At 41.0% G+C, this 15,043-nt stretch overlaps 2 protein-coding genes across 2 annotated transcripts; both read right to left on the bottom strand.

The window, feature by feature from the left end:
• Window positions 1-822: 822 nt before the first annotated feature.
• On the bottom strand, window positions 823-8,981 carry taok3b (TAO kinase 3b). The gene is made up of 9 exons (XM_069673724.1): window positions 8,713-8,981; window positions 8,269-8,576; window positions 7,171-7,407; window positions 6,939-7,067; window positions 6,618-6,821; window positions 6,137-6,376; window positions 5,527-5,739; window positions 5,227-5,409; window positions 823-3,297 (listed from the first exon to the last, which is right to left on the bottom strand). The coding sequence occupies exons 3-9, from the start codon at window positions 7,354-7,356 to the stop codon at window positions 3,136-3,138; spliced, it is 1,317 nt and encodes a 438-aa protein (XP_069529825.1). The 5' UTR covers window positions 7,357-7,407; window positions 8,269-8,576; window positions 8,713-8,981; the 3' UTR covers window positions 823-3,135.
• A 3,074-nt stretch (window positions 8,982-12,055) lies between these two features.
• Window positions 12,056-13,266, bottom strand: LOC138602173 (heat shock protein beta-1-like). The gene is made up of 3 exons (XM_069673591.1): window positions 12,879-13,266; window positions 12,736-12,799; window positions 12,056-12,572 (listed from the first exon to the last, which is right to left on the bottom strand). The coding sequence occupies exons 1-3, from the start codon at window positions 13,264-13,266 to the stop codon at window positions 12,413-12,415; spliced, it is 612 nt and encodes a 203-aa protein (XP_069529692.1). The 3' UTR covers window positions 12,056-12,412.
• Between the last annotated feature and the right edge of the window lie 1,777 nt (window positions 13,267-15,043).

Here is a 15,043-nt window from a genome sequence, read left to right as displayed (position 1 = left end):
AAATGCGAACATTAGTTGTTGTGTAACAGTAGCTAATGGGTAATGAAATATGTTGTTCTAACTTGAGAAATGGGCCAATATGCCTTCTGATTTTAGCGTAATGATTAGTTACCATACGTTAGCATCTGAGCTTCCACCCTACATTTGAGGTCAGACGAAAATGGCTGCCTTGTTCACATGGTTAAGAGCTCATGTTTAGAGCTGTAAGAGCGGCACGATAACCTCCTTTTTTAAGGTGTTCACCTCTTTGTTTCAAGTATCAACACTCCATGCAGCATTGCTGTCAAACCACCGACTACTTGAGAAAAGTCAGGGGGAACTCGTCCTACCACAACCCTGTCAGCACTACTTCAGGTAAAGGCTAACCACTCTCCTGCCATTCTCGGGGCTTTCCAGTTGCCCCAGGGGACAACAGAGGGGTTGTGGTGAGGAGGGTAACTGCTGCAGATGGTGCCGCAGACGTTGACAATTCAAGGAAACTTCAGTCGAATTCCTGCCAGCATATACAGTACAAGCATGTTTATAAAGCCCCAAAATTAACACCTAAATCAAGCCCTGAAATGAAAGGAACACTTGACGCTCTTGAATGTAACTTCCTTCTCACCTCCCGTTTCACTTAAAGGTTCTCGTTTTCACAAGTTATCTTTGACCTGCATGTTTGTTAGTAGATTTACTGTAAATTGCTGCACATTATAGGTCAAAGTGGTTGTTTTATACCCAAGAAAAGCAAAAGTGAGAATTCTCAGACCACAAGTGAGAGTTACAAAGAAATCAAACCACAAACAATAAGAAATGCACTGTCACTAGATGCAGGATGTTGATTGAGACTCCTTTTTTTTCAACAGAATCTCTTTTATTTCGTCTTTGAACTGCACAGGAAATGGTGAATAAGGTTGTTGAGGAAAGTCCCCTTTATTCTAACTAAATACATCTTTGTAGTAACTTAAAATTCACACAAATTGTAAGGTTCATAACTGTTCTGAAGCTCTCAGGCAAACCTTATTCAAGCACCCCAATAGCACTTTAATTTATGGAACCATTTGTCCGCAAAGGCTTCAGTTATATGTGACCAGACAAAAAGGCCGTACTGCATATGAGAAACGTTTTTCATCAAATTTCAGAAAGTTTGTGAAAATGTAAAAGGCTGAAAAATCTAGAGGAGCCATTCAAAGTTCAGAACACACTCTGGTCAAACATAACAAATTCAGAATTTAGGTTTCTACGTGTAAAACAAGAGCGTTTCAGTTCTATTGCCATCAGACACATTATGTCATTATAGTTCCTCCATTTAAAATACTTTTTTAATTCAGGGGACGTCTTCCACCTTTCAGCCCTGTGAGGAAAAACGACCGAACATTAATACAAGTCGTGGCTCTAAAATCAAAAGAAACAAAACCTGTCAAACATAACAGGGTTGCATTCAAGACCACCACATTAAACAATGTTTCAAAAACTGACCCGTGATAAAATAGTATTTATTTTTTCATACATATACTTCATTTTTAGAGGGTTTCACTGCATGGGGTACTTTAAATACGTCATGAGTGTTTGAAAAACTTAGTTTTGACTCAGAGGGGGTCTCAAAATGTTTACATTTTGTAAAAATCAATCGTCTCTCCAAGACAGAAAACTACAAGGCTAAAGGTGGTATTAGAAATTAAGCACCAAACAATTATCTTTCCATTCGGTATAAATGGAAACATTGTGCAACCTGTTCAATGACCATAATGAACATGGCAAAAAATATGTAAATCTGATCATTAGACACTAATTACTCAAATGCAATCTGGACCCACATGTTGTTGTGTTTGCTTTTGATCCGTACAAGACCGTCGTACTGATATCAGAAGAAGTCTGTGGTTCCATTCACCAGCATTTATACAATCTGAGAGTCTAGTGATTCGACTTAGCAATATATTGAGCTATCGTATGACCATATCTCTATATTATAAAAGAAAAACGAAGCAAAGTCTTTATCGTTAAGCTCTGTTATCAGTAATAGACCGATGTCTCTGTATGTTCTCGCTATATTCTCATGTACAAATATTCATATCAAAAGTTATACAGCACAATTCTCACCATTTTTCCTTTACAAGAACTTTGATTAGTGAACATTAAATGATTCACAAGTTTAGATGAAACCAAAAACAAAATGGTGCCGGCCTCAGTAAATAAATAAATAAATAAAATATAGATAGAACAAACACGGAACTTAAATCTGCTTCAGGCACAACTTAAAGAAAGGCATTTGTGAAATTATCATATCAAATATGGCGCTTATGTCCAGTATCCATAGGCTTAAAACCAAACAAAAGAAAAATGCTTTTATTTACAAACAGCTAAAATCTCTGACAGATTCATGCTTCACTTCACAACCTGAATTTGTCCTTAAAGTGCATGCAATTATAAGCAGTTTTTACCAAGTGGGATCTTGAGTTGTGATAAGATAAATGGGTTGATCAAGCTAACGCCAATTGATCCTACATATCAAATCAAAAGAAAAGGTAAGAACTGTTGCCTAGAAAAGTGAGGGACCACAGTATACTGTATGCATAAGCACAATATGGAAGATGACCTTAAAAAAAAAAGAAGATAAACTCTGACTTTATCCAGTGACCCCATACAGTAATATTCACATTCAGAGCTTAAAGAAAGAGAAGAAACTCAAATCAAATGAATAAAAAGCAGCTTAACACCACGGGGGAGTCCGCAGCTCACATTCCACAATGTCCCTCCATGTAGCACACACATTTAGCATCATACGAACATGATGGGTTTCTACTTAAACATATCAAAGTGCCAATTTTACTAAAATTTCCTGATTTATTCAATTCATACCAAAAAGGAGGAAATGGCATGGAGGAAAGAGTCTGTTATTTTGAACACATATGTTTTGCGTTACACTGACTAGGTTGGAGTTTTATTGACATGTTGTTGTCTTTTGTTTTACTTTCCCCCCTTCAAGTTTCACAAAAGAAGTTCTCATTGCACGTTAACACCTCGAGTCAAAGATGCAATATCTAAGAGAGAAGAAAAAGCAAAGTTAATCCAGCTTCGTCACCGTGGTCGTGACAAACGGTCAAGTGGACGTGAAAAGGGGAGCGGATATGTCGTCCTCTAAAGATAAATCCACTTTCATCTGTTGTCTTCTTTGGGGAAGTCCAGAGACCCCAGGCTGCCGAAGCCCAGGCTTCTACTTTCACTGTCAAAAGTGTTCATTTCTCTGTCCTGACGCTCCAACAAGTGCTTAATCTTTTCAGTACGCTCCTTCTGAAGGGCGGCCAGCTCCTCTTCGATCTGGAAAGGGAAAACATACAGTAGTTATTTCTATATGGAGGCTAAACAGAAGCTGCAAGATGGAGCTTGGTTTTCAGCGACTTCAACATTTTCACAGCAGAGCATCATAAAAGCTGGTTGAAGTACTTCCTGTGTAAATCAGTATAAAATGAACTGCAACTTTTTTTTAGTATAAATTAATAACGAAAATTGTTTTTCAAATATGGGGATCAAACAAAACATTTTACAGCCAAAACTATTTGACAAGAAAAAAATTAACTTATTAACTCATATAATGAAAGTGTGAAGTCTAAGCTACTACATAAAGACATTATATAAATTATATATAAGAAAATATATATATATAGATATATATATCTATATATATATATGAGACTGGACTAAATATCACACACAGTATATCTACATCACAAAACACAACAGCATCATTGTCAACCAAAAGGACCAGCAGGTGGCAGTGCATGAGAGGAAAATATTTCTTCTACAGATTTAAACTAAGAAAAGTGCATCAGTGTCACTGCTGTCGGGCTCATCAAGTTTCAAGACTGTAACTGCAGCTGGGATTACCCAATCAGTGGATACATGGAGTGTGAATAAACTACACTACTACTGCATGCACGTCATATGTCCTTCAAAATAAAAGTGCAGCATCGACTTCATGCCAAATCTTTTTTTTTTGCGACCCACTGAAAACAGCTCTGCGACCCATTTCTGGGTCCCAACCCACCAGTTTAGACCCACATCTCTAGTGGATGAACCTTTTGCCATTTCGTACACTCTGGAAACTTTCCTGTATTTTCTTCTTCGCTTCAAAGATAATGTATATTTCTTAGATTTCCTTTTACTCAAACGAAAGGAATACACAGTTCATGTGTTCATGCATAGCCCGCGTGAAAAAGCTTTATGGTCATTTCTGTATTCATTAAATGAAGTCCAGTTTGTGGCAACTTCATAACTTTTCTACCTATTAGGATTTAAATTGGTTGGAAGAAGCGAAAAAGAAAAGTCTAAAATAATGCTAGCAGCTCTGTGAGGCTTAACAGCAAAGCTTTGAGATAAATGCTAACGCAGGGATGCTAACATTCTTCAAGTAACATGTTTATCATGTTCAACTTCTTGTTAAAATGCTAACATTCAGTAATTAGCACTAAACACAAAAACAGTTGATTCTCCTTTTGCAGGTGTTCATTCAGTAACCAAACTATTGGACTGCAATGACCTCATGATGGCCCAAAAACCAGAGGAAGAGGAACCCACAACCAGAATGCTGGCCTTGTCAGTCAAGTCAGGAGATCATTAAAGTCATTTAGATTCACTGTCTGGTGATCATTAATGTATGTAAGAAATTTCAAGCAAGTTCATTCAAAAATTAGAGGTACTTTCCAGCCTGGATCAAAGGGGCAAAATAAGCAAAATATGTGGGACCACTAACAACGAGAAAGCAAAAGAAATGACCCCTTGCTCTTTCCTTGTAGCACCAACCCTCGTTTGGAATACCTGCCCCCCTGTGCACTGCAGTCCTTTTCACTATCTCTGCTGTTGACCTGAGGAAGGCTGCAGCGCTAAGGAGTTACCAGCTGCTTCTTTTCACCTGCCAGCATTGAGCTACACCAAAAGGATGAGGGTCTGACACAAGTTTGGGAGGGTAACCCAACTTTCTTCACTGCCCCTGCTTTCCCAACTGCATTCTTGCAATGCCAAAGACCCATGTCCCGGTCAGAGGTAACTAAAAGCTTCTGTATTTGTGTTTGTAGTGATCGTTGGAGCCTCTAGGGGGCACTGTATGCTGTAATAATGTGGTCAACATGTATAAAGTGTCTCTCTGGATGTTTAGTGTTCTGCCTACCTATCCTGAGTGATGTACGTCTTATGTATTATTAAATCACGCTGCATTCAAGTGTTTTCAAATGTCTTCGATCTTGAACCTACCTTCTGTTCAAGGTGCGCTCTGCGTATGGAGACCTTCTGCTCAAGTTTCTGCTGCTCTCGCTCGTGTTGGGTCTCCATCTGTGACTGGGTTTTTCTCTGGTAGGCGTCCAGGAGCTCCATCTCCTGCTTCAGCTGCTGCTTCAGAGCTTGGCACTCCGTCTCCTGCTCTGCGTCTAATCGCATCTGAAGACCCAGCGAGACGGGGGGGAAGTTACAAACACATTAAACAACAAGCACAGGTTGGGCCTCGTTTATAAAAGCACAGGGCCGACAAACTGTGGCGCGAAAGGATCTCCGTACCGCTTGCGAGGCCATCATCTCGTTGATGCTCTGCTCGTACTGCTCTGCCAGTATGGCCAGCTTGCGCGTCTGCTCCTCTTTCAGGCTCTTCAGGATGATCTTGTGGTCGCCTTTGGGAGACACCTCCAGCTGATGGTTCCTCAGAGCCTTGTACTGCTTGTTCTGCACCTTGCACGTGTCCTGGAACTGTTTCTTGATCTGCATCTCCAGGGTCTACAGAGGGTTAAAACACAAATAAATGTTACTGGTTCATTTGTTATAATTTAACAGTTAGTTGTGTGACCATCTCCGTTTAATTGACTTGGCTGTCCAAAGAACAACCCTGTATGCATTTAATATAATCTTTTCTCACGCTACCTATAGAGAGATGTTCTTTTTAAGTTGATTCAGAAGCACAGGTGATAAATTAATTGAATTTAATGCCCTTGAACACTGAGTTTCACACAGAAAGTGAGCTTTAACTTCGCAAAAACTAAAAGAATACGGGACGAGCAGATCTCGCAGCTGTCATCAATGTTTTTCTCATCGTCTTGTCTTAAAACATGTCAAAAAAACTGGACATCATCCCTCTTATACACCACAAAGTAACACAGAGAAAGGATCTGCGCACCTTGAGGTTTCTGGGCTGCTGCCGCTGCTCCAGAGTGTGTTTCCTGTGTAGTTCTCTCTGCCGCCGCCCGTTGTACTCCTCCTGGTTCTCCAGCTCCGTCTGGTGCTGCAGCCGCATGAGTTCGATCCGCAGCTTCTGCAGCATCTGCAGCTGCCTGCGCTCCATGTCCTGCGTGGACTCGTCCTGCCGGATCATCAGGGCGTGCTCCATCTCCTTCTGGGTCCTCTTCTTGTTCAGCTCCTGGGACAGAGACATGATTGTTGTACTGTTTTAACAACGACAAGGTAAGCTGATTTACTTTGTGGACACATAAGGATAAAAAAGAATGACTGGTTTCTCTGGCTCAAGCCAAAGGAACTCTCGCTTCTTCTGTGGACTTGCTAACAATCATCATTTCACAATATGTTGTGTTCAAGCACATTCTGTAATGATCATGTCCAAAACTTCTTTCTTGACATTGTGCTCTGTAATGTCACATTACCTCTCTGAGTTGCTCCTGTTCAAACTCGTGCCTCCTGATCAGACTCCGGCGCTTGAGAGCCCTGCAGCTGCGGTCGTAGACCAGCCTCTGCTGGGCCAGCAGGTGAGCCTCCTCCTCCGCCTGAGAGCGCTGAATTGTTTCTTTGTGCCTGGACAGACGCTCCTGCTTCTCCTCCTTGGGTGTACAAGGGTCTTCACTCATTTCCTGCGACACATCCACAAAGAAAGAGTCAAAGGAGCGCATAAAGAAAATCTTATACATTTCATATTAAACAATAAGAATGAGATCAGAAACTTTGAGCTGTGTGTTCATGACATTGACCTCTTTGATCTTGTCTTTGCAGAGCCTGTACTCCTTTTTCTGACTCTCTAAGAAAGAAGTCAACTCTTTCTTTTGCTGAGCAACAATCTGTTGCTGGATCCTCCTCTCTTCTGCTGCCACTGACTTAATCTGTGAAGAGACGTTCAAATACTCAAATTAGCACCTTTAAATTATGTTTTTACAGACACAAGTGTGGCATGAGGTGACTTAAATCCCTCTGTTGATGCTGTACCTCTTTGTCAGTCTGAGCAGCGTGCCGTTTGGCCAGTCGTTCCAGCTCAATGTAAGTGTTGTTCGCATGTGTCTCTAATTCCTTCTGCAGCCGGAGCCTGTGCTCATCCATCTCGGCCTTTAGCCTGTTCTCCAGGGCGATCAGCTGCTTCTGGTGCTGCCGCCGCATGCGCTTGTACCCAGACATCTGCTCCCGCAGCTCAAAGTCCTGCTCATGCTCCTGGATCTACCTGATGACCTGGGCGGAGGAAGACACAGGGAGAAACAGGAAGTGAAAGAGAGGGAGCCAATGGAGAGAAAGAACAGCCATGGTGGACACAAGAATAAGGAAGACAGGCAGCTGGTAAGTTAGAGTACACACATAAAGTACTGTGCAGAAACTATGTATCAATACTCCATCTTGTGCAATATTACTTTTTATAGCTATCATTACATCATAATGTGATGCATTATAAGTTTTTATTTCCTATTATGACTGCAAATACGACGGTCAATGTTAGTCACATCACTACTTCCTACTTATATTAAGTTGTTATTTTGTATGACTCGTATTTTGTTCTGTAATTTTAAACTAGCATTTCCTTGGGGATCTAATCTTGACTGCTTTTAAGAATCAGTGTCACAACAAATGTAAAGTTTATCAGTATACAGAGGCTCTGCTGTTTAACACCATTTAAATTGTTGATTAGAATCCACACGTCATAAAAAAGTAACATAAATTATTTAATATCAGCACCATTTCTGATAAATAACTAACATTTAAATGTTACAAAGAAGAAGGTTAAAACCAATCTGTAAATCTAAACTGGTAGTAGACGTCAGCCTAAGGTTCATATGGAATAGATATAGATGCAATGCACACATAAAGGCAGAGGCAGAGAGGGAAGCTGAGGATGGAAAAAATGACATCCATTAACAGGATCTGGTTGCCATGACTACAGATGTACAGCTGAGAACACAGACACCCCCTCCCCTCCCCTCTTCTCCTCTCCTCACCCCCCTGCCGCCAGCACGCGCACACACACTCACACACAAGCACACGCGCGCAAACACGCACACGTTTAAATGCATACTGAGGCGAAGAGAGGGAGCTGCGTACCAAAGATGCTGATTTGATGGTGGCAATGTGTTCACAGATCTTGCAGTCGAGAGACCGGCTCTTGTGAGAAGTAGGCCGCAGCTCTGGCCTGGTGTCCCTGTGCACAGCCTCATCCCTCACGCAAGCATGGTCCTGCAGGGGGGGAGGAAAAGGAGGAGATAGTGGGGCTGGGTGCTTCCCAGGCCCTCCGCACTCGCCGTTTCTGCTAGAGCTGCTATTATTGCCGAATCTCCCTGAATGCAGCACACATCCAGCTTTAAATGCATCCTTCCCCCGCTTGATCCCCCGCTACTGTCTGCAAGTTCTTCCTACGAGAGAAAAGGACATAGCCAAACAATTGCAGGCACCACCGAGGAGGCAGCTGCTGGATGTAGTCGTTTTTTTCCGGCGTCCCCCTCTTCCCAAATGGCTCCGGTGGAAAAGGGTGAATTATGCAATGCCTACCATTGATAATCGGAGAAAGATAGCACGGGGAGGTATTTCACTGCCACTCTCCTTTTCCGTTTCAAAATGCAAGAAATGGTGGGGAGGAAAAAGACTTTCCCTGTGTTCCAATGATCGCATGTGGTGGCATATTTAAAAATATCACATTCAGATAAGGCACATCCAAACATGGTTTTCCCTCGATCCTGTCGCCTGATGATCGGTTTGTATTCCACTCGAATTTCTGTCCTACATTTACAGCGCACTTGGTCATGGTAGGTGGTTCTGGTGCCTTCTATTCATCTCTTTCCTCTGTCCCTCTTCTACACTCCCCCTTCCTTTAAAGAGACACCGCAATACTACAGGCACATCTCATGCTATCTTTGCTCTTTATCCTATATATATTGTAAGTTTTTTTGGCGTATTTTTGGCGTTAATTTCAGTCCTGTGTGTCGTTGAAATTTCACGTGAGTGTCCGGAAAACTATTCAGGAGAAATATCACTTTTATTTATTGTTACATTTCAATAAATACATTTCAATGACTTTATTATAACATTATAACAAATAAGTCCATGGGAGTCATTTTTTAAAAGTAGAAATATCATTTATACAAGAGCTTAGTTTTCACAGGCTACCTTTTGGACAGGTGAATCATCCGTTAACATTACAGTACGATTCCAATAGCGCCACCCTGTGCTCAGTCATTACGTGTTGCACATTCAAGCTAATAGCTCATGTACCATCAGTAAAACATAACATTATTTTCACACTGTGTTCCCTTGATGATACAAATATTTAGCTGGTTGGAAAATGATTAGACGTTGAGACCTGATTTCACCCTGTTTTCAACCAAATTTCAACGGTGAAATGGTTGGTGCTCACTGGCATAGGCCACTCACATTAGCTTGCTTCCGCCATCTTGCATTGCTAGCTAAACACGTCTTTAGCTTCTTTTGGCACATATTTCATCAAATCACCAAAGTTGGTACAAACAATACTCAATGACCACAATAAAACGTAGGCGTTTATTTAGCTAGGTTATCACTTACTATTTGTCTGTATGAGGTTATTAAACGTTTAAAGGCATGAGCTAAAGGTCAGCACAGCTAGCATAGTTGCGAATTTGTTTACTCTGCTGTCATTCTCAGCCATAACAACTGTTTATTCCAAATATATATATTTACATGGTGTTCCTATTTGACATTTCAAACGCTAAGTTATAAATCTTATATCTAACAGGAGCTAGGAGAGGCTGTAAATATGTCTAACTCAGCTTGACATGGACATTTTAACATGGGGCTCTGTGGAGATTGACTCACTTTTGGACCCATCCTCAAGTGGCCCGTCATGGAACTGCAGTTTTCCCACTGCGGCGTTCAGTCCCGATGGTTGCCGCTTGGGTATAACTAAAGAGGACACTGAATGCTCTCCTTGCTTGCAAATCGGTCATGCTAAGGCCATCTAAACCTTTGCCAGATATTTGCAGCTGTGTGCAGAGATGCTAGCTGGTGTTGTACTTTCTGCACCAGTAAGAATACTGGAGCTCTTACATTATTGATGTGTTTTTTGGTGCCTGACCACATAACAACCACACTGGCCTGGTTGAGGCCCCCAAACCAGCCAGGGAGGTGCCAGTGAAGACCTGAATGTAATGTACCTTCCTCTCAGAATGCTATCCTCTGCGCCAGTGTGGGGACCTGTAGCCTGCCCCGACTGTCCTAACTGGTTGAAAAAGGAGCTTTAGGAGCATAGGCCAGTTGCACCAATCAATCCTGAATGTTTTGAGGTTTTGTATTTGAGTTTTGTATGACATGTTTATTTATTTAACCTTTGCATAAATGACAAATTTACTTAGAAATCTTAATTTAAGACCAGAGGGTGTATATACCCATTAAAATGGACTGTAATACTGTGGGTCCATGTGTCCGTGTGGATCCATGTATATCTGGTCTGTTCCCAGCGAAACATGTCTTGTGGTGGCACTGGCATCCATTGTACACTGAGCATTGTTCTGAGTTGAGCCCTAAGAGTTCCAATAACTGAATATATGGTGATCACAGATGGAGGAAGCATGGAAGCATGAAAAGAATAAATACGAACACCAACATCTAACCTCGATCCTGTTTGGAAAATCAACAAACCAAGAATCTGTTTTATTTGTTTAATTAGTTTACATGTTTCAAACAGGAGTCTCTATTTTTTTCACTGTACCCGCTGTAATTTCAACAATTATATCCAACATTTCTATCATGAATAATGTATTTGTTGACACACAGTAAAAATACAACAATGCAACACTCACTTGAAGCACTAGATGTCAGTGTTGACTTATGAGTGGCCATGAGATCAGCTTAGCACGGTTACTCTTGACACCTATCATCCTCCTTTGCTGTTAGATTAATGTGTAATTTCCAAACTGTAATACCTTAATTTCATTCATCTTCAGCCTGCTGTACATTTGCTTTGAAAACAAAATTTGATTGCAGTGAGTTTTTTTGTGCAATATTTCAACAATTCTTAAGGAAATGTGTCCGTAGCAATTCTTTTAGGAAATGTCTAAAGTGTAAATGCAGCTAATTTGGGTGATTTAGATGGGGCTGATTTCTTGATAACATAAATATATAAAGTTCATTTAGACAAAGCAGACAAAGATGAAGTAATGCAGTGTGAGAATATTACAATATACAGGACTTTAGCGCCCTCTAGTGGATCATTTGGCAAACATGTCATGAGAAACGGAGCAAAGGATGAATAATCAATCAATAGACTATGAAGAAGCATTTTATTTATTTATGTGGCAGAAGTCGTTTTGTACATTTGTGGAAGATTATATTACCGTTATTTAAGGACAGATTCATTGGGCTACTTATCCAACACATCAGTGTAGAACTTAAACTACAAACACACAAAATAAATCCACAACTTTAACAGCCAAGTAACATTCAATTTAACTCTTGTCTCTTCTCTATTGCTCTCTTACACAGAAACAGAATTTTATGTACATACCTTTTTATGGTACAGTAAATCAGCTGTTAAGATATAAAACATGTAGGGCCTTCCAATGTCCATTCTTGGCCAGCATTGTCAGCTTCACTCTCCACAGTTCTAGTGAATGAAAGGTCTTTAAAGTGCATGGAAAATTGTATGGTGCGTTGTTAGAAAAGAAAGGCTGTGCCAGTCCTTTTGTGATACAAATAATACTTTATTCTCAGCATCAGTTCTGAGTTATATTGCTCTGTGTGCATTTGGTCAGTATTAAATACTATCTCATAGCGGGAACACAAGCTTATTCAACAGTTAATCTCTCAGCTGTTAGAATCACAGCACCTGCATCACAGCACCTGACCAAACCACTTCCCCAGCATTATAAAGCCCGCCCTCAGAACCTGTCACTTGCCCTACCAGAAGAAAAACAAGTTGAGCAACCAACTATATTTAAAACTACTTCATCATTTTTAATCTTTGTTAAATATTATTCAGCCTTGATATTTCCTTTCGCCCGTTGTTTTACAAAGATAAAATCATCCACGAACCGCCGACCACCTGTAAACCTTGAAACTCCATTAAACTAATGAAAGGATGCCATGTTTCAATGTGCACGACTTTAGATGTTCTGTGAACTAACAGCAGCGTTAAAATCATAGCTTTTTATGCCAGTGCTACAAGGATGCTACAAACAACATGGGCTACATCTGACTGATTGAAATCCAGCTTACAGTGTCACTTATCAGCGTCCTGCGTCTGTCTGATCTGAACTGGTATGACGATCTCGTTGGCCGGATCGCTGAGGGACGTCCCAGGAGTGGGGGCCTCTATGGACAGAACTCCGTCACCAGACAGGGAAGAACTGATGTGCTGCAGGTCGACTCCATGTGGCAGCCTTAAAGAAATGAAAAGGAAGTTTAGAAGCGAACACCAAAAAACACATTTTGGATCACTTTCTGCACAAAGCTTTAGTTTTCATCACTTAGAATTGTATACAACACACAGCAATTCAATTATTTATATGTTCAAAAATTCCCCGTATTTTAGAGGGAACGTACTTGTATTTCCGGGTGAAACACCTTGTCACCGATCCATGCTGATCCTGCCTTTCTTCATGATTCCCTGGTAATGAAAAATAAAAGCTCAAGTTATAAAAAAATCAATACCTTGTGGAAAATAAGACAAGACATGTGCACTGTACCTGATATCTGCAAATAACCCTCCTTGGTTGTGATTGTAATTTCCTCCGGCGAGAAGTGATTGACGTCCAGGTTGATCTTCCAGCTGTCCTGCCCGGTCCGGATCTCCGACACTCCACCTGTCAGTTGTCTCGCACTCTTTTGGTTCGCCGCAGAGTGCTGACTGCTGAAAGGAGGCAGAAGTGGAGTCTGTGTGTACCCAGGCCAGGAGAAAGATCCCAGTCTCCTCTTCGCCCAGTCTAACCAGTCCAGATCAGTGGGATCCAGGAAAGGAGGGAGGCCAAAATCCTGCGCAAAGATGCGGCTCGGCTGCGTCCAGTTTGGGAAAGGATCCCATCTCACGTCCCGGCGGAAAATGGGACGGCATAATATTTTATCTTGGTCGCCCATGTCCTAGAAAGTAAGCTCAGAATGAAGGAGAAAGATGTTGAAACTGTAAAGCTTGTAGCTCCACAGCTCCGCAACAAACAAGATGGGATTTATGACCTGGACACTAAACAATAGGCAGCCCAAGAGAAAAACAGAGCAGGAGGTCTTAGGAGAAGTCTGTTTTGGCTTCTGTAATGCTCCACTTACACACTTTATATACCCAGCTGATTCATTTTAACACTTGTCCAGCATTAAGTGTGATCTAAGGGGTGAGAATGAGCTCTGGTGTTACTCCTCCGTTGCCCCGGGACCTGGAGAGGATAATGCTAATTATTTTTATTTATATCTCTGGAGTGTCTGTGGCAAGTTGTTGGAGAGTGACTCTGAGGGCAACAAGCAGACAGCTTATTCAGCGTTGGCCTTTGCAGTCTTGTCACATACTGGTGCCCTTTGTCCACAGAAATCACAGCCTTGTGTTATGTGGGGGAACAGCCAGTACACTCAGTTACAGAGTAAACAACAAAGTTACTTCCAGTTTCTAAAAGCGAAGGTTGAAGGAAAAACTGACGAGCAAGGTCATGTGATGCGTCTGTGGGGCAAATTGCAACATTAAAGAAGTGTTTACATCTAGGACAACAAAACGGACTGGGAGACTGATGCAGTTGTGTGTAGATGAGAAATTTCACATCTAGGGCTTCATCTCCATGGGTGTTATGTTGTAAAAAATAATGACCACAGCTTTGGACAAATAAATCAAACCTATTCCTATCAGATAGGAGTGGTATTTAATATTTTACATCAGCGATCTTCAGGAGCATTTGTCATGGGTATTAGCCACAATACTGAATAATACATGGTACAGGAACTATAGCTTAATTTATTTAGGTACACATACAGTACATAATGCTGTGTGTTATCAGATTGCTTGGAAATTAGCCTATTCTTAGCAACATGTAGCAAAATTTACTCCATGGTGAACTAGCTAGCTAGCTAAAACCCACATAGCACTACCACAATGGTTGGACAAAAGCAGTAAGTTTATGATAATATTTCTCAAAAGGTTGTGTCAACAAATTCCAGAGCATTGTTTAGAGACTGAATATCTTCCACATTCACAAATACATCCAAGTTCATCTGTCAGTAACCTACCAATCTCGGGACTTCCGGTGTACTTAGCGGTTAGCGATAAGACTTCCGGCCATGACTTCTTCTGCATATGCTGCATTGTAAACAGTCCGACTAGCGTCTAAACAGCGAGATTAAGAGTCGGAGTTTAGTGACGACATCTACAACCGCACTTTTAGCTGATTAATATGCAGATGTCTGTTTGCAGAGATTAATTTAAGCTAAGTCGTAGTCAGATAACCGCTGATGGGTTCCAGGATTGCATCTGCCTCTTTTGCTCTCCACTGACTCTCACAGACGCTGCTTAAAGCTGGACAGAAACTTGGACACAACACTTGGAGGCCTACTTAGCCACAATAACTTAGCAACCAAGCTAACCTAGCCCTATGTGTCAGGTTCCAGTAGTGGGACCATAGCAGTGTATGCTATTTGTCACATTTATCAAAAGAAAGCACAGCAGTGAAAAACATGAATGACGATAACATTTTGGTTAGGTCTGTCAATGTTTATCACTGTTTAAGTAAACTAATAAATTGTTAGAAAAATAAGATAGAAACAGAGTAGTGCTCTATTTGAAAAACTTTAATTTCCAAAATATTTGCACAACTGAAGAAGAATATTCACCACTCTGTGATGACAAATGCAAACAATACAAACATAGTGCAGAGTTCAG

This window comes from Semicossyphus pulcher, unplaced genomic scaffold (genome assembly GCF_022749685.1).
Source record: "Semicossyphus pulcher isolate SPU_LCO1_2020_fin unplaced genomic scaffold, fSemPul1.0.p SCAF_22, whole genome shotgun sequence".
NCBI lineage: Eukaryota > Metazoa > Chordata > Actinopteri > Labriformes > Labridae > Semicossyphus > Semicossyphus pulcher.
Note: the sequence above shows the minus strand (reverse complement) of the source record. Positions and strands in the feature narration are given on the sequence as shown.

Coding starts and splice junctions, on each gene's coding strand:
- taok3b (XM_069673724.1), bottom strand. CDS start 7,356: ATGTCTGGGTACAAGCGCATGCGGCGGCAGCACCAGAAGCAGCTGATC. Junction 6,822..6,938: donor GCAAAGACAAGATCAAAGAG/GTCAATGTCATG, acceptor GATGTGTCGCAG/GAAATGAGTGAAGACCCTTG. Junction 3,298..5,226: donor GAGCGCACCTTGAACAGAAG/GTAGGTTCAAGA, acceptor TTCCCTTTCCAG/ATCGAAGAGGAGCTGGCCGC.
- LOC138602173 (XM_069673591.1), bottom strand. CDS start 13,266: ATGGGCGACCAAGATAAAATATTATGCCGTCCCATTTTCCGCCGGGAC. Junction 12,800..12,878: donor GGGTTATTTGCAGATATCAG/GTACAGTGCACA, acceptor TTTCATTACCAG/GGAATCATGAAGAAAGGCAG. Junction 12,573..12,735: donor TGTTTCACCCGGAAATACAA/GTACGTTCCCTC, acceptor CATTTCTTTAAG/GCTGCCACATGGAGTCGACC.